Source organism: Oncorhynchus nerka, linkage group LG11 (assembly GCF_034236695.1).
Source record: "Oncorhynchus nerka isolate Pitt River linkage group LG11, Oner_Uvic_2.0, whole genome shotgun sequence".
Classification (NCBI taxonomy): domain Eukaryota; kingdom Metazoa; phylum Chordata; class Actinopteri; order Salmoniformes; family Salmonidae; genus Oncorhynchus; species Oncorhynchus nerka.
In genome coordinates, this window is record NC_088406.1 from 8,809,761 (window position 1) to 8,829,674 (window position 19,914).

The following is a 19,914-nucleotide window of genomic DNA, read 5'->3' on the forward strand; positions in this document are numbered from 1 at the left end:
TGCTGAATCCCCAATATACAGTTGAAGTTGGAAGTTTACATACACCTTAACCAAATACATTTTAACTCCGTTTTTCTTGACTTTGTTGTCCTTCAGCCATTTTGCCACAACTTTGGAAGTATGCTTGGGGTCATTGTCCATTTGGAAGACCCATTTGCGACCAAGCTTTAACTTCCTGACTGATGTCTTGAGATGTTGCTTCAATATATCCACATAATTTTCCTACCTTATGATGCCATCTATTTTGTGAAGTGCACCAGTGCCTCCTGCAGCAAAGCACCCCCACAACATGATGCTGCCACACCCATTCTTCACGGTTGGGATGGTGTTCTTCGGCTTGCAAGGCTCATCCCTTTTTCCTCCAAACATAACGATGGTCATCATGGCCAAACAGTTATATTTTTGTTTCATCAGACCTGGGATATTTCTCCAGGCTGAAAGGCTGAGTGGCCTTTCAGGTTATGTCAATATAGGATTCGTTTTACTGTGGATATAGATACTTTTGTACCTGTTTCCTCCAGAATGTATACAAGGTCCTTTGCTGTTGTTCTGGGATTGATTGGCACTTTTTGCACCAAAGTACGTTCATCTCTAGGAGACAGAACGCGTCTCCTTCCTGAGCGGTATGACGGCTGCGTGGTCCCATGGTGTTTATAATTGCATACTATTGTTTGTACAGATCAACATGGTACCTTCAGTTGTTTGGAAATTGCTCCCAAGGATGAACCAGACTTGTGGAGGTCTACAAAAAAAATTCTGAGGTCTTGGCTGATTTCTTTTGATTTCCCCATGATGTCAAGCAAAGAGGCACCGAGTTTGAAGGTAGGCCTTGAAATACATCCACAGGTACACCTCCAATTACCTGAAATTATGTCAATTAGCCTATCAGAAGCTTCTAAAGACATGCCATCATTTTCTGCAATTTTCCAAGCTGTTTAAAGGCACAGTCAACTTCGTGTATGTAAACTTCTGACCCCCTGGAATTGTGATACAGTGAATTATAAGTGAAATAATCGTCTGTAAACAATTGTTGGAAAAATTACTTGTGTCATGCACAAAGTAGATGTCCTAACCGACTTGCCAAAACTATAGTTTGTTAACAAGAAATTTGTGGAGTGGTTGAAAAACGAGTTTTAATGTCTCCAACTTAAGTGTATGTAAACTTCTGACTTCAACTGTATATAACATTCTATTGATTACAAGAATTTTGTACAATAATTTAAAAATAATCCGATGTTGTTTTGTGTATCAGTTCATAAAGCATCGAACATCTCTTCCCAACTATTTTGCAACCTGTATGGCACAGCTGTCATTTTTTTGGTCCTGATATGAAACTGGTATCGTTTTTAATTTATCATAATTTTCTTTAACCAGTTTTGTTCTTTAATGCAGGGCTGACAGGCATGTTCCTTACCTTCCCCCCCTTCAACTTACCTCTTCCATTTTTTGCAGAAATGCTGCAATTTTGCAATTCTGGATTGACTTTTTCATACATTTTGTTAGCTGCATGTGTTCTATGTGTCCTATTTATGATAGAATTTACAAAGATTATATCGTTTTCAAATATTGTTTCCAAAAATATATATATATTTTTAAAATAAATTAGTTTATTTGAGTTTAACCATAATATTTATAATTTTGTCTGGCTTGCCATTTTAAATCAAATGTAATATTTTTTTTCTCATATAATTACAAAACAAGTTAGGTGTAGGCCATAAGCAAATAGGGACACTGGGATAAGACTAAAGGGTTCATTTTCGGGGTGATTTTCAGGGTGATTTTTCGCAAATAAACAGGTATTTTCCTTTCCATGTTTGCAAGACCTTATTATTTTTTTCTAACTTTCTATAAAAATGTATTGTAGTGAGATAATTTCTTTCTTTTTGGATATGAAGACCTAGTATGTCCACTTCACTGTCAGACCATTTTATTGGTGAACTACACGGTAATGTAAAAGTTGTATTTTTTATTTTTTTATAATACTTATTATAATTTGGTTGTAAATCCATAGAGGTTAGATCAATTATATAGATCCTCCATGAATCATCAGTGTACAATGACGCTTTTGTTTTTAAGCCCTGGATTTCTTATCCCTTAATATTATTGTTGGATCTGATTTTAATAGCTAACATTTCAATGGACATAATAAATAGATATGCCGATAGTGGACATCCTTGTTTCTCTCCTCTTGACAGTTTAATACTTTCTGTGAAGTATCCATTATTTCCTATTTTACACCTAGGGTTACTACACATAACTTTAACCCATTGTATAAGAGATTCTCCAAAATTATAATGTTGCAATTGTAACGGCTGTTGGAAGGAGTGGAGGACCAAGGTGCAGCGTGGTACGTGTTCATCTTTATTATTGGAACTGAACACTGATTAACAAAAATATCAAAGAGAATGAACAAAAAAACAAAACAGTTCTGTCTGGTGCAGAAAGACACAAAACAGAAAACAACTACCCACAAAAACCCAGTGGGAAAAAGCTACCTAAGTATGGTTCTCAATCAGAGACAACGATAGAGAGCTGCCTCTGATTGAACCACACCCGGCCAAACAACAAAGAAATACAAACCCTAGAAAATGAACATAGAATGCCCACCCTAGTCACACCCTGGCCTAACCAAAATAGAGAATAAAAGCCTCTCTATGGCCAGGGCGTGACATTTATGTATAAATTCCAGTCATACTTTATCAAAAGCCTTTTCAAAGTTGGCTATGAAAACAAACCAGGCCTGGTTTCCCAGATTTGTCATAGTGTTCTATTGTTTCTAGTACTTGTCTTATATTATCTCCAATGTATCGTCCATGTTAAAAACCTGTCTGATATCCGACAATACCTTTTGAATTGTATGCGCTATGCATTTTGCTTGAATTTTTGCATCACAACACTGAAGTGTAATGACCCTTCAATTTTTTAATTGGACTGGATCTTTATATTTACTACCTGGGTCCGTTTCAGTAATAGTAAATCAGACCTTCTTGTTGAGTGTCTCATAATCTACCATTTACATAAGAGTGGTTAAAACATGCTAATAACAGTCCTCTGAGTACATCAGAAAATGTTTGATATACTTCAACTGGTATGCCATCCAGCCCAGGAGTTTACCCAGACTTAAAGGCTTTAATGGCATCAAGAAGTTCCTCCTCTGTAATTTGTAACTTTCACATGAGTCTTTCTGTGCAGCTGTTCATTTTACATTATTCAAAGAAAAAAAATCCTGACAATTAACTTCAGTTAGTGAAGAATGAGGAGACTGAAACGAAAACATATTCTTAAAGTACTTTACTTCCTCTTTCAAAATATAGTTTGGTGACTCCATCATTTGTAACAAGTTTCAGTAAATTATTTTTGGTAGCATTTCAATGTTGAAGATGATTTTTTTTTTTTTACTATTTGTGGGCATTTTTCCCCATATTCCATCCAGTTTGCTTTATGTTTATACTATATTACACTGGATCTTTCTTGAATAAGTTCCTCCATTTCATTTGGTTTTTCCTCTAACTTATTCTGTGCCTCTATGGTAGTTTTTATTGCCACCTGTCTGTTCTGTTAGTCCTTCAATTTCCTTTGTTAAGATGGACTCTTTTGACCTAAATCGCTTTTGTTTTATAAATGAATACTGAATTTCATTGCCTCTAAAGGCACATTTAAAAGTGTCCCACACAATAAGGGGATCTGCTTTACCTATGTTATGTCGTAAAAAGTACATTATTAATTATTCTGTCTTGTTTAAAAACAAGTTGTCATCCAATAAGTTTTGATTCATTTTCCAATATAATTCTGTAACAGTAGTGTACATGCCAATTATTTGATGGTCTAACCACGTTCTGTCCCCTATCAACACTTTTGATGCCAGCGAGAATGACATAAGGAAGTAGTCAAGACGACTAGCTTGATTAAGCCTCCTCCATGTATATCTCACTAGGTCAGGATATTAAACCTCCTCCATGTATATCTCACTAGGTCAGGGTATTAAACCTCCTCCATGTATCTCTCACTAGGTCAGGGTATTAAACCTCCTCCATGTATATCTCACTAGGTCAGGGTATTAAACCTCCTCCATGTATATCTCACTAGGTCAGGGTATTAAGCCTCCTCCATGTATATCTCACTAGGTCAGGGTATTAAGCCTCCTCCATGTATATCTCACTAGGTCAGGGTATTAAACCTCCTCCATGTATCTCTCACTAGGTCAGGATATTAAACCTCCTCCATGTATATCTCACTAGGTCAGGATATTAAACCTCCATGTATATCTCACTAGGTCAGGGTATTAAACCTCCTCCATGTATATCTCACTAGGTCAGGGTATTAAGCCTCCTCCATGTATATCTCACTAGGTCAGGGTATTAAACCTCCTCCATGTATATCTCACTAGGTCAGGATATTAAACCTCCTCCATGTATATCTCACTAGGTCAGGATATTAAACCTCCTCCATGTATATCTCACTAGGTCAGGATATTAAACATCCATGTATATCTCACTAGGTCAGGGTATTAAACCTCCATGTATCTCTCACTAGGTCAGGATATTAAACCTCCTCCATGTATATCTCACTAGGTCAGGGTATTAGACCTCCTCCATGTATATCTCACTAGGTCAGGGTATTAAACTTCCTCCATGTATATCTCACTAGGTCAGGGTATTAAACCTCCATGTATATCTCACTAGGTCAGGGTATTAAACCTCCATGTATATCTCACTAGGTCAGGGTATTAAATCTCCATGTATATCTCACTAGGTCAGGGTATTAAACTTCCTCCATGTATCTCTCACTAGGTCAGGATATTAAACCTCCTCCATGTATATCTCACTAGGTCAGGGTATTAAACCTCCATGTATATCTCACTAGGTCAGGGTATTAAACCTCCATGTATATCTCACTAGGTCAGGATATTAAACCTCATCCATGTATATCTCACTAGGTCAGGGTATTAAACCTCCTCCATGTATATCTCACTAGGTCAGGGTATTAAACTTCCTCCATGTATATCTCACTAGGTCAGGGTATTAAGCCTCCTCCATGTATATCTCACTAGGTCAGGGTATTAAACCTCCTCCATGTATATCTCACTAGGTCAGGATATTAAACCTCCTCCATGTATATCTCACTAGGTCAGGGTATTAAACCTCCTCCATGTATCTCTCACTAGGTCAGGGTATTACACCTCCTCCATGTATATCTCACTAGGTCAGGGTATTAAGCCTCCTCCATGTATCTCTCACTAGGTCAGGGTATTAAGCCTCCTCCATGTATATCTCACTAGGTCAGGGTATTAAATCTCCTCCATGTATCTCTCACTAGGTCAGGATATTAAACCTCCTCCATGTATATCTCACTAGGTCAGGGTATTAAACCTCCATGTATATCTCACTAGGTCAGGGTATTAAATCTCCATGTATATCTCACTAGGTCAGGGTATTAAACTTACTCCATGTATCTCTCACTAGGTCAGGATATTAAACCTCCTCCATGTATATCTCACTAGGTCAGGGTATTAAACCTCCATGTATATCTCACTAGGTCAGGGTATTAAACCTCCATGTATATCTCACTAGGTCAGGATATTAAACCTCATCCATGTATATCTCACTAGGTCAGGGTATTAAACCTCCTCCATGTATATCTCACTAGGTCAGGGTATTAAACTTCCTCCATGTATATCTCACTAGGTCAGGGTATTAAGCCTCCTCCATGTATATCTCACTAGGTCAGGGTATTAAACCTCCTCCATGTATATCTCACTAGGTCAGGATATTAAACCTCCTCCATGTATATCTCACTAGGTCAGGGTATTAAACCTCCTCCATGTATCTCTCACTAGGTCAGGGTATTACACCTCCTCCATGTATATCTCACTAGGTCAGGGTATTAAGCCTCCTCCATGTATATCTCACTAGGTCAGGGTATTAAATCTCCTCCATGTATCTCTCACTAGGTCAGGATATTAAACCTCCTCCATGTATATCTCACTAGGTCAGGATATTAAACCTCCTCCATGTATATCTCACTAGGTCAGGATATTAAACCTCCATGTATATCTCACTAGGTCAGGGTATTAAACCTCCTCCATGTATATCTCACTAGGTCAGGGTATTAAGCCTCCTCCATGTATATCTCACTAGGTCAGGGTATTAAACCTCCTCCATGTATATCTCACTAGGTCAGGATATTAAACCTCCTCCATGTATATCTCACTAGGTCAGGATATTAAACCTCCTCCATGTATATCTCACTAGGTCAGGATATTAAACATCCATGTATATCTCACTAGGTCAGGGTATTAAACCTCCATGTATCTCTCACTAGGTCAGGATATTAAACCTCCTCCATGTATATCTCACTAGGTCAGGGTATTAGACCTCCTCCATGTATATCTCACTAGGTCAGGGTATTAAACTTCCTCCATGTATATCTCACTAGGTCAGGGTATTAAACCTCCATGTATATCTCACTAGGTCAGGGTATTAAACCTCCATGTATATCTCACTAGGTCAGGGTATTAAATCTCCATGTATATCTCACTAGGTCAGGGTATTAAACTTCCTCCATGTATCTCTCACTAGGTCAGGATATTAAACCTCCTCCATGTATATCTCACTAGGTCAGGGTATTAAACCTCCATGTATATCTCACTAGGTCAGGGTATTAAACCTCCATGTATATCTCACTAGGTCAGGATATTAAACCTCATCCATGTATATCTCACTAGGTCAGGGTATTAAACCTCCTCCATGTATATCTCACTAGGTCAGGGTATTAAACTTCCTCCATGTATATCTCACTAGGTCAGGGTATTAAGCCTCCTCCATGTATATCTCACTAGGTCAGGGTATTAAACCTCCTCCATGTATATCTCACTAGGTCAGGATATTAAACCTCCTCCATGTATATCTCACTAGGTCAGGGTATTAAACCTCCTCCATGTATCTCTCACTAGGTCAGGGTATTAAACCTCCTCCATGTATATCTCACTAGGTCAGGGTATTAAGCCTCCTCCATGTATCTCTCACTAGGTCAGGGTATTAAGCCTCCTCCATGTATCTCTCACTAGGTCAGGGTGAGAATCCATGATATTCCTGATTTCATTTAAGTGCATGATGGTTTTAGTTTGTAGTGTGATTTCCTTTACGGTCCATAGAGGTATTTAAAACCGTATTATAATCTCCCACCATAATAATAGTATTTCATTGCTTGTAGAGTTGATCGATTCTTATATATATTTTCAAAGAACCGTGGATCATCATTATTTGGACCGTATAGATTAATGAGCCAAATCTGTTCATGGTTCAATAACATATTTAAAAGAATCCATCTACCTTGCAGATCTGTTTGGATAGTTTGCACATTCGGATCAAAATGATTGTTAATCAATATCATCACCCCATTTGAGTTTCTTTGCACATAGGAGAAGTATAAGGTCTATGCCCCTCTATTCGAGGTGATAAGGATTGGTTTGATTATAATGATGGATGACAATGATGACAATGGTAATGATAATGATGATGATGATGATGGTGATGGCAATGATGATGACGATGGTAATGATGATGACGACAGTAATGATGATGACGATGGTAATGATGATGACGATGGTGATGATGATGATGGTAATGACGATGACGATGGTAATGATGATGACGATGGTAATGATGATGATGATGGTAATGATGATGACGATGGTAATGATGATGACGATGGTAATGATGATGACGACAGTAATGATGATGACGATGGTAATGATGATGATGACGATGGTAATGATGATGACGATGGTAATGATGATGATGATGGTAATGCAAATGACGACAGTAATGATGATGATGATGGTAAGGGTAATGGTGATGATGACGATGGTAATGATGATGACGATGGTAATGCAAATGACGACAGTAATGATGATGATGATGGTAAGGGTAATGGTGATGACGACGATGGTAAGGGTAATGGTAATGACGACGGTAATGATGATGACGATGATGATGGTGATGGCAATGATGATGATGATGGTAATGGAAATGACGATGGTAATGATGATGACGACGGTAATGATGATGACGATGGTAATGATGATGACGATGGTGATGATGATGATGGTAATGACGATGACGATGGTAATGATGATGACGATGGTGATGATGATGACGATGGTAATGATGATGATGATGGTAATGATGATGACGATGGTAATGATGATGACGATGGTGATGATGATGATGGTAATGACGATGACGATGGTAATGATGATGACGATGGTAATGATGATGATGATGGTAATGATGATGACGATGGTAATGATGATGACGATGGTAATGATGATGACGACAGTAAATGATGATGACGATGGTAATGATGATGATGACGATGGTAATGATGATGACAATGGTAATGGTGATGATGACGATGGTAATGATGATGACGATGGTAATGATGATGACGATGGTAATGATGATGATGATGGTAATGCAAATGACGACAGTAATGATGATGATGATGGTAAGGGTAATGGTGATGATGACGATGGTAATGATGATGACGATGGTAATGCAAATGACGACAGTCATTGGGTAATGGTGATGACGATGGTAATGATGATGATGATGGTAAGGGTAATGGTGATGACGATGGTAATGGTAAGTAATGGTAATGGTAATGACGACGGTAATGATGATGACGATGATGATGGTGATGGCAATGATGATGATGATGGTAATGGTAAATGACGATGGTAATGATGATGACGATGGTAATGATGATGAGAGTGGTAATGGTGATGACGATGGTAATGATGATGGTAATGGAAATGACGGTGGTAATGATGATGGTAACGATGATGATGATAATAATCATAATGATCCTGTGTCTCTCTGTACAGGTGAAACAGATCATGGAGGAGGCGGTGACTAAGAAGTTTGTCCACGAAGACAGCAGCCACATCATCGGCCTGTGCAGTAAGTACACACACACATACGCACTCCCTCTCTGAGAGCTCCTCAGCTGATAATGTAGTGACTCTGGGGGAAGGACAGTATTTGACGTCACCTGTGTCGCTGACTGTGCTGGCACAGCAACGGAAAGTTAATAACCACTCTGGAGTCAATGGAAACTAATTTTAGAGGTTCCCTGGTTGCACAACATGTACTTTCTCCTAGAAAGACAGATGTATGTGTGTGGCCTCCGTAATGCAGTCAGTATCTTCTGGAAGGACTTGCAGTGGAGTGGAGGGGTTTACGTAGTTTCCGGACGGATGGCTGCGAGCCGGTGAGCTGGCGAGTTGGTGACTCACACCTTGAGGACCGAATTTGCTAACGCCACACCGGGGGGGGGGGTTAGCCGCTGCATATCTTCCCCTGTGTGTGTGTGTGTAGTGCAGTGTTATATCCTCCCTTCAGGGCCAGGACAGAGCCGTAGAGTTTGACCAGGGCTCATACACACTATGTAGGGTGCTATTTTGAGAAGGAGAAAGATAGATATTCATGGGTCTGGGAAAATGACAACCAGGGAACAGTGCAGTCTGGTGATTGAACTATCAGGCTGTAATTATAGCCATTTAAAGGTGCAATCTGGAGTTGCTACATACATTTTTGGATTTATATATTAATGATATGTACATGTTGATTCTTGAAGAATATAACTTATAAATGCCTCATGAGCTTAGTTCAACTGTCACACTCCATCAGGACCCTTTTAATATAAGATAGTTTTACTTCAATGTTTGTAAACAATGTGATTGTAAACAAACACTGTATGGTCTCCAAACATGGTTACAAATATAATTTGGATTAGGTTTAGGCGGGATTCAGATTGTCGTACCTTCATACCGACCTTGTGCCATCTCGGGATGTTTGGTAGTACCGGCACTGAACACAAGGAGAGGTATTTTCAAACCCCACTGTGTCTCTGTAATCCGAAAGGTTAGCAATGCTAACAAGTATATGTAAAATCCCATAGAGAATGCTAGCTAAATACTAACGAGCGCATTGCAAACATTTTATACAGTTTCTGACGTAAACTATTTACAGGACAGACGTACTAGCTAATAAAGTTATACAAGTAACTCAAAAATGCATCTCACAGTTTGCTGCACGCACATAACAAATATAGACAGCAAGGCTCTTGATCCAGGAGGGGATTCTCTGCTGTTACCAAACGCTTGATTTTGCAAGAAGCTAACAAGCTAGATAGCTAACTACTGTTAGTGCAACTGCAGCGCATTTAGCACATTGTAGACCGTTAACTTAATAGTTATAAGATATCTAGCTGTCAAACATTTAGTTGTGAATTTAATACTGTAATTAGATCGTGCTGCGCAACAGTGACTCACAAGAAATGAAGAATGCAATATGCGTTATCTCCTAACGTATTTTACAAGTGGACTGCAGGTATTTACTTAAAAAGTAGCTAAAAAAAATAAAAAATAAATATATATACACATCAAAGAAAATATTTGAAACAGTATTGACAGTATTGAAAAAACATCCCGTGGCTATTTCCAAATATCCCAGTATACGGTATACCGCCCAAGCCTAATTTTGATATCGTGGATGGTCCGTCCTTGCATCCACAGGGCCATGAATTTGAGAGTGGCTTCATTTCCTCCAGCCCGGCGCAGTGCGCGCTAACCAAGGTGGCCAGGTGCACGGTGTTTCCTCCGACACATTGGTGCGGCTGGCTTCCGGGTTGGATGCGCGCTGTGTTAAGAAGCAGTGCGGCTTGGTTGGGTTGTGTATCTGGGGACGCATGACTTTCAAACTTCGTCTCTCCCGAGCCCGTACGGGAGTTGTAGCGATGAGACAAGATAGTAGCTACTAAAACAATTGGACACCACGAAATTGGGGAGAAAAAGGGGTTAAAAAAAATAAAAATAATAATAATTCCCCAGCCCCATCCCTCAGCTGTTTACCAAAACAGTGGCGGGGTGTCCGCTTTGTTATTGTTTGAACTGCAGATTGTCCCTTTCACAATAGAGACGTTTCAGTACAGATGATGCTGTCGTGGCAGCTGGAGCTAGTGAGGAGCGAGGACATCCTTTGTACATCGTTAATGTGATAAATACTATTCATTTGTCCGACAGCGCTTTTAAGATGATCTGTAGTCCACAGCAGCATGTGAATCATAGCTTCGTCTGTGTAGGAGCTGGCCAAATGGAGCCGTATTCCCTTAGGGATAGGTTGCAATTTGGGACAGAACCTATGAGAGCTGGCCAAACACAGCCCTGTTCCTTACATGTCAAAAAGAATACATTTCTTACCAATATGTTATCAGTCCCTTCAAGTGCTCCCACGACTGATCTGAACATTCAACTTGGGGTTGTTTATACATTTGTGTTATGTATAAGCCTCCTTTATCACATGTTATGTAGGCTACAGTCCTACGTTATGTTACGCCCCTATGTTTTCCGAAACCTCTTTAGAAAAGTTTCACTTTGTTATGTATAAGTTTGCGTTACGTAGCTAGAGACTGAGTTTCTGGTGAAAGAAGGAGCCAGTTGTCCACATTTCCATCTAGTTAACAAGCTGTGGGCCGTTTGGAGGGTCAGCCAACGCAGGCGGAGGTGTCTTAGCTCCTAACTCCTAGCCTACGGACCAACGGATCGATGAGAAAATTACCATCCTCCTCCTGAATCACTTGCTTTCTGTCTAAAATGGCACCCTATTCCCTATTGTAGACTCTGGTTAAAAGTAGTGCACTATATAGGGGAACAGGGTGCATTTGGGACTTACCCTAGCATATTATGTCAAAAGTGAGCTGCTTGGCCGCGGATGGTGTGGGGGCGAGGGGAGGAGACGAGGGGAGGAGACGAGGGGAGGAGACGAGGGGAAGTTGGGCTGCAATTATCATTTCAATATGTTACAGTGCCGGGAATATAAAATGGTAAATAATGGTCGGAAGTGCAAAGGGAATTTAAGGCTTTACTTTTTAAAATTTTGTTGTCTCATTTGAATGAGTAATGGCATAATTAGGTCAACCTCGTGGGATAGTGTACTGTGTGTGTGTGTGTGTGTGTGGTTAATATACACGGACTGTAACAAAACATTATGACATGGATCCAGGTGAAAGATATGATCCCTTATTGATGTCACCTGTTAAATCCACTTCAATCAGTGGAGATGAAGGGGAGGAGACAAGTTAAAGAAGGAGTTTTAAGCCTTGAGACAGTTGAGACATGTATTGTGTATTCAGTGCCATTCAGAGGGTGAATGGACAAGACAAAATATTTAAGTGTCTTTGAACTGGGTTTGGTAGTAGGTGCCAGGCGCACCAGTTTGTGTCAAGAAAATTAATCGTCCAAATCGGTGTCCAAAAATACAGATTTCCGATTGTTATGAAAACTTGAAATCAGCCCTAATTAATCGGCCATTCCGATTAATTGGTCGACCTCTAAACTCAACAGTTTCCTGTCTGTATCAAGAATGGTCCACCACCCAAAGGACATGCAACCAACTTGACACACAACTGTGGGAAGCATTGAGTCAACATGGGCAGCATCCCTGCGGAACTCTTTCAACACCTTGTAGAGTCAACATGGGCCAGCATCCCTGCGGAACTCTTTCAACACCTTGTAGAGTCAACATGGGCCAGCATCCCTGCGGAACTCTTTCAACACCTTGTAGAGTCAACATGGGCCAGCATCCCTGCGGAACTCTTTCAACACCTTGTAGAGTCAACATGGGCCAGCATCCCTGCGGAACTCTTTCAACACCTTGTAGAGTCAACATGGGCCAGCATCCCTGCGGAACTCTTTCAACACCTTGTAGAGTCAACATGGGCCAGCATCCCTGCGGAACTCTTTCAACACCTTGTAGAGTCAACATGGGCCAGCATCCCTGCGGAACTCTTTCAACACCTTGTAGAGTCCATGCCCCGATAAATGGAGGCTGTTCTGAGGGCAAAAGGGGGGTTGCAACTCAATATTAGGAAGGTGTTCCTAATGTTTTGGACACTCAGTCTAGGTATGTGTATCACAGCAGTGGGCAGGGTTGGGTAGGTTCCTTTCTAAATGTGACCCGTTACAGTTACTAGTTACCTGTCCAAAATTATAATCAGTAACGTAACTTTTGGATTACCCCGAACTCAGTAACGTAATCTGATTACATTCCGTTACGTTTAGATTACTTTCCCTTTCAGAGGCATTAGAAGAAGACAAAAATGTATGTTACCCCATTGAACGACAGCTATTGCAGGATAAATCACTGTAGAGAGAGAGGACTACCACACTCTCTTTTCTGCCTCCTTCTCTCCCACTCTCTTTCTCACGTCACAATTTTGTGACCAACCCGTGGTTTGTGTCCAACCCGTGGTTTGTGACCAACCCGTGGTTTGTGACCAACCCGTGGTTTGTGTCCAACCCGTGGTTTGTGACCAACCCGTGGTTTGTGACCAACCCGTGGTTTGTGTCCAACCCGTGGTTTGTGACCAACCCGTGGTTTGTGTCCAACCCGTGGTTTGTGTCCAACCCGTGGTTTGTGACCAACCCGTGGTTTGTGTCCAACCCGTGGTTTGTGACCAACCCGTGGTTTGTGACCAACCCGTGGTTTGTGACCAACCCGTGGGCTAGAAAATAAACGGTACTGCCCTTGAAGGGACTTTCTGTTATACATACATAAGTAGAAATACATAACATACACAAACGCCATCGTTACTCGTAAAGTACAAGGCTAGATATACGTCTACTAGATCTGTAAGTGTTCAGAAGTGGCACCTTCCAGGCTTTCCTCCTTTAACAGAACACCTGTATCTATTCTATTCTATTATGTTATATTTCCCCCTGAACAGAACACCTGTATCTATTATATTATGTTATATTTCCCCCTGAACAGAACACCTGTATCTATTATATTTCCTCCTGAACAGAACACCCGTATCTATTCTATTCTATTATGTTATATTTCCCCCTGAACAGAACACCTGTATCTATTATATTATGTTATATTTCCTCCTGAACAGAACACCCATATCTATTCTATTATATTTCCTCCTGAACAGAACACCCGTATCTATTCTATTCTATTTCCTCCTGAACAGAACACCTGCATCTATTCTATTTCCTCCTGAACAGAACACCTGTATCTATTATATTTCCTCCTGAACAGAACACCTGTATCTATTATATTATGTTATATTTCCTCCTGAACAGAACACCCGTATCTATTCTATTCTATTTCCTCCTGAACAGAACACCTGTATCTATTATATTATGTTATATTTCCTCCTGAACAGAACACCCGTATCTATTCTATTCTATTTCCTCCTGAACAGAACACCTGCATCTATTCTATTTCCTCCTGAACAGAACACCTGTATCTATTATATTTCCTCCTGAACAGAACACTTGTATCATATTTCCTCCTGAACAGAACACCCGTATCTATTATATTATGTTATATTTCCTCCTGAACAGAACACCCATATCTATTCTATTCTATTTCCTCCTGAACAGAACACCCATATCTATTCTATTCTATTCTGTTCTATTTCCTCCTGAACAGAACACCTGTATCTATTATATTTCCTCCTGAACAGAACACCCATATCTATTCTATTATATTTCCTCCTGAACAGAACACCCATATCTATTCTATTCTATTTCCTCCTGAACAGAACACCTGTATCTATTATATTTCCTCCTGAACAGAACACCTGTATCTATTATATTTCCTCCTGAACAGAACACCCGTATCTATTATATTATGTTATATTTCCTCCTGAACAGAACACCCATATCTATTCTATTCTATTTCCTCCTGAAAAGAACACCAATATCTATTCTATTCTATTTCCTCCTGAACAGAACACCCATATCTATTCTGTTCTATTTCCTCCTGAACAGAACACCCGTATCTATTCTATTCTATTTCCTCCTGAACAGAACACCCATATCTATTCTATTCTATTTCCTCCTGAACAGAACACCCATATCTATTCTGTTCTATTTCCTCCTGAACAGAACACCCGTATCTATTATATTATGTTATATTTCCTCCTGAACAGAACACCCATATCTATTCTATTATATTTCCTCCTGAACAGAACACCTGTATCTATTATATTTCCTCCTGAACAGAACACCCATATCTATTCTATTCTATTTCCTCCTGAACAGAACACCCATATCTATTCTATTCTATTCTGTTCTATTTCCCCCTGAACAGAACACCTGTATCTATTATATTTTCTCCTGAACAGAACACCTGTATCTATTATATTATGTTATATTTCCTCCTGAACAGAACACCCGTATCTATTATATTCTGTTCTATTTCCTCCTGAACAGAACACCTGTATCTATTATATGATGTTATATTTCCTCCTGAACAGAACACCTGTATCTATTATATTATGTTATATTTCCTCCTGAACAGAACACCTGTATCTATTATATTTCCTCCTGAACAGAACACCTGTATCTATTATATTTCCTCCTGAAAAGAACACCCGTATCTATTATATTATGTTATATTTCCTCCTGAACAGAACACCTGTATCTATTATATTTCCTCCTGAACAGAACACCTGTATCTATTATATTATGTTATATTTCCTCCTGAACAGAACACCCATATCTATTCTATTATATTTCCTCCTGAACAGAACACCTGTATCTATTATATTTCCTCCTGAACAGAACACCCATATCTATTCTATTATATTTCCTCCTGAACAGAACACCCATATCTATTCTATTATGTTATATTTCCTCCTGAACAGAACACCTGTATCTATTATATTATATTTCCTCCTGAACAGAACACCTGTATTTATTATATTCTATTTCCTCCTGAACAGAACACCTGTATCTATTATATTATGTTATATTTCCTCCTGAACAGAACACCCATATCTATTGTATTATATTGCCCCCTGAACAGAACACCTGTATCTATTCTATTCTATTATGTTCTATTTCCTCCTGAACAGAACACCTGTATCTATTATATTTCCTCCTGAACAGAACACCTGTATCTATTATATTATGTTATATTTCCTCCTGAACAGAACACCCATATCTATTCTATTCTATTGCCTCCTAAACAGAACACCTGTATCTATTATATTATGTTATATTTCCTCCTGAACAGAACATCTGTATCTATTATATTCTGTTCTAATTCCTCCTGAGCAGAACACCTGTATCTATTATATTATGTTATATTTCCTCCTGAACAGAACACCCATATCTATTATATTATATTTCCCCCTGAACAGAACACCTGTATCTATTATATGATGTTATATTTCCCCCTGAACAGAACATCTGTATCTATTATATTTCCTCCTGAACAGAACACCTGTATCTATTATATTCTGTTTCCTCCTGAACAGAACACCCATATCTATTCTATTATGTTTCCTCCTGAACAGAACACCTGTATCTATTATATTTCCTCCTGAACAGAACACCTGTATCTATTATATTATGTTATATTTCCTCCTGAACAGAACACCCATATCTATTCTATTCTATTTCCTCCTGAACAGAACACCCATATCTATTCTATTCTATTCTGTTCTATTTCCTCCTGAACAGAACACCTGTATCTATTATATTTTCTCCTGAACAGAACATCTGTATCTATTATATGATGTTATATTTCCTCCTGAACAGAACACCCGTATCTATTATATTATGTTATATTTCCTCCTGAACAGAACACCCATATCTATTCTATTATATTTCCTCCTGAACAGAACACCTGTATCTATTATATTTCCTCCTAAACAGAACACCCATATCTATTATATTATGTTATATTTCCTCCTGAACAGAACACCCATATCTATTCTATTATATTTCCTCCTGAACAGAACACCCATATCTATTCTATTATATTTCCTCCTGAACAGAACACCCATATCTATTCTATTATGTTATATTTCCTCCTGAACAGAACACCTGTATCTATTATATTATATTTCCTCCTGAACAGAACACCTGTATCTATTATATTATGTTATATTTCCTCCTGAACAGAACACCCATATCTATTGTATTATATTGCCCCCTGAACAGAACACCTGTATCTATTCTATTCTATTATGTTCTATTTTCTCCTGAACAGAACACCTGTATCTATTATATTATGTTATATTTCCTCCTGAACAGAACACCCATATCTATTCTATTATATTTCCTCCTGAACAGAACACCTGCATCTATTATATTATGTTATATTTCCTCCTGAACAGAACACCTGTATCTATTAAATGTAAATGTATTATATTATGTTATATTTCCTCCTGAACAGAACACCCATATCTATTCTATTATATTTCCTCCTGAACAGAACACCTGCATCTATTATATTATGTTATATTTCCTCCTGAACAGAACACCTGTATCTATTAAATGTAAATGTATTATATTATGTTATATTTCCTCCTGAACAGGACATCTGTATCTATTATATTATGTTATATTTCCTCCTGAACAGAACACCTGTATCTATTAAATGTAAATGTATTATATTATGTTATATTTCCTCCTGAACAGGACATCTGTATCTATTATATTCTGTTCTAATTCCTCCTGAACAGAACACCTGTATCTATTATATTATGTTATATTTCCTCCTGAACAGAACACCTGTATCTATTATATTATATTTCCTCCTGAACAGAACACCTGTATCTATTATATTATGTTATATTTCCCCCTGAACAGAACACTTGTATTTATTATATTTCCTCCTGAACAGAACACCTGTATCTATTATATGATGTTATATTTCCCCCTGAACAGAACATCTGTATCTATTATATTTCCTCCTGAACAGAACACCTGTATCTATTATATTTCCTCCTGAACAGAACACCCGTATCTATTATATTTCCTCCTGAACAGAACACCTGTATCTATTATATTTCCTCCTGAACAGAACACCTGTATCTATTATATTATGTTATATTTCCTCCTGAACAGAACACCCATATCTATTCTATTCTATTCTGTTCTATTTCCTCCTGAACAGAACACCCGTATCTATTATATTATGTTATATTTCCTCCTGAACAGAACACCCGTATCTATTCTATTCTATTTCCTCCTGAACAGAACACCCATATCTATTCTATTCTATTCTGTTCTATTTCCTCCTGAACAGAACACCTGTATCTATTATATTTTCTCCTGAACAGAACACCTGTATCTATTATATTATGTTATATTTCCTCCTGAACAGAACACCTGTATCTATTATATTTTCTCCTGAACAGAACACCCGTATCTATTATATTATGTTATATTTCCTCCTGAACAGAACACCCATATCTATTCTATTCTATTTCCTCCTGAACAGAACACCCATATCTATTCTATTCTATTCTGTTCTATTTCCTCCTGAACAGAACACCTGTATCTATTATATTTTCTCCTGAACAGAACACCTGTATCTATTATATTATGTTATATTTCCTCCTGAAAAGAACACCAATATCTATTCTATTCTATTTCCTCCTGAACAGAACACCTGTATCTATTCTATTTCCTCCTGAACAGAACACCCATATCTATTCTATTCTATTTCCTCCTGAACAGAACACCCATATCTATTCTATTCTATTCTGTTATATTTCCTCCTGAACAGAACACCTGTATCTATTATATTATATTTCCTCCTGAACAGAACACCTGTATCTATTATATTATGTTATATTTCCTCCTGAACAGAACACCCATATCTATTTATTATATTTCTCCTGAACAGAACACCTGTATCTATTCTATTCTATTATGTTATATTTTCTCCTGAACAGAACACCTGTATCTATTATATTATGTTATATTTCCTCCTGAACAGAACACCCATATCTATTCTATTCTATTCTGTTCTATTTCCTCCTGAACAGAACACCTGTATCTATTATATTTCCTCCTGAACAGAACACCTGTATCTATTAAATGTAAATGTATTATATTATGTTATATTTCCTCCTGAACAGGACATCTGTATCTATTATATTCTGTTCTAATTCCTCCTGAACAGAACACCTGTATCTATTATATTATGTTATATTTCCTCCTGAACAGAACACCTGTATCTATTATATTATATTTCCTCCTGAACAGAACACCTGTATCTATTATATTATGTTATATTTCCCCCTGAACAGAACACTTGTATTTATTATATTTCCTCCTGAACAGAACACCTGTATCTATTATATGATGTTATATTTCCCCCTGAACAGAACATCTGTATCTATTATATTTCCTCCTGAACAGAACACCTGTATCTATTATATCCTATATTATATTTCCTCCTGAACAGAACACCTGTATCTATTATATTTCCTCCTATATCTATTATATTATGTTATATTTCCTCCTGAACAGAACACCCATATCTATTCTATTCTATTCTGTTCTATTTCCTCCTGAACAGAACACCCGTATCTATTATATTATGTTATATTTCCTCCTGAACAGAACACCTCTATTCTATTCTATTTCCTCCTGAACAGAACACCCATATCTATTCTATTCTATTCTGTTCTATTTCCTCCTGAACAGAACACCTGTATCTATTATATTTTCTCCTGAACAGAACACCTGTATCTATTATATTATGTTATATTTCCTCCTGAACAGAACACCTGTATCTATTATATTTTCTCCTGAACAGAACACCCGTATCTATTATATTATGTTATATTTCCTCCTGAACAGAACACCCATATCTATTCTATTCTATTTCCTCCTGAACAGAACACCCATATCTATTCTATTCTATTCTGTTCTATTTCCTCCTGAACAGAACATCTGTATCTATTATATTTCCTCCTGAACAGAACACCTGTATCTATTATATTTCCTCCTGAACAGAACACCTGTATCTATTATATTTCCTCCTGAACAGAACACCTGTATCTATTATATTATGTTATATTTCCTCCTGAACAGAA

The 19,914-nt window shown here is 38.0% G+C and overlaps 1 protein-coding gene across 1 annotated transcript in view; it reads left to right on the forward strand.

Annotated features, from left to right (window-relative positions):
• LOC115125359 (small G protein signaling modulator 2-like) overlaps positions 1–19,914 on the forward strand; it is a 282,167-nt gene that overhangs the window by 28,269 nt on the left and 233,984 nt on the right. The window contains exon 2 of the mRNA XM_065024190.1: positions 8,888–8,963. Coding sequence (XP_064880262.1) covers positions 8,888–8,963 — 76 coding nt within the window. The remainder of the gene's footprint in view (positions 1–8,887; positions 8,964–19,914) is intronic.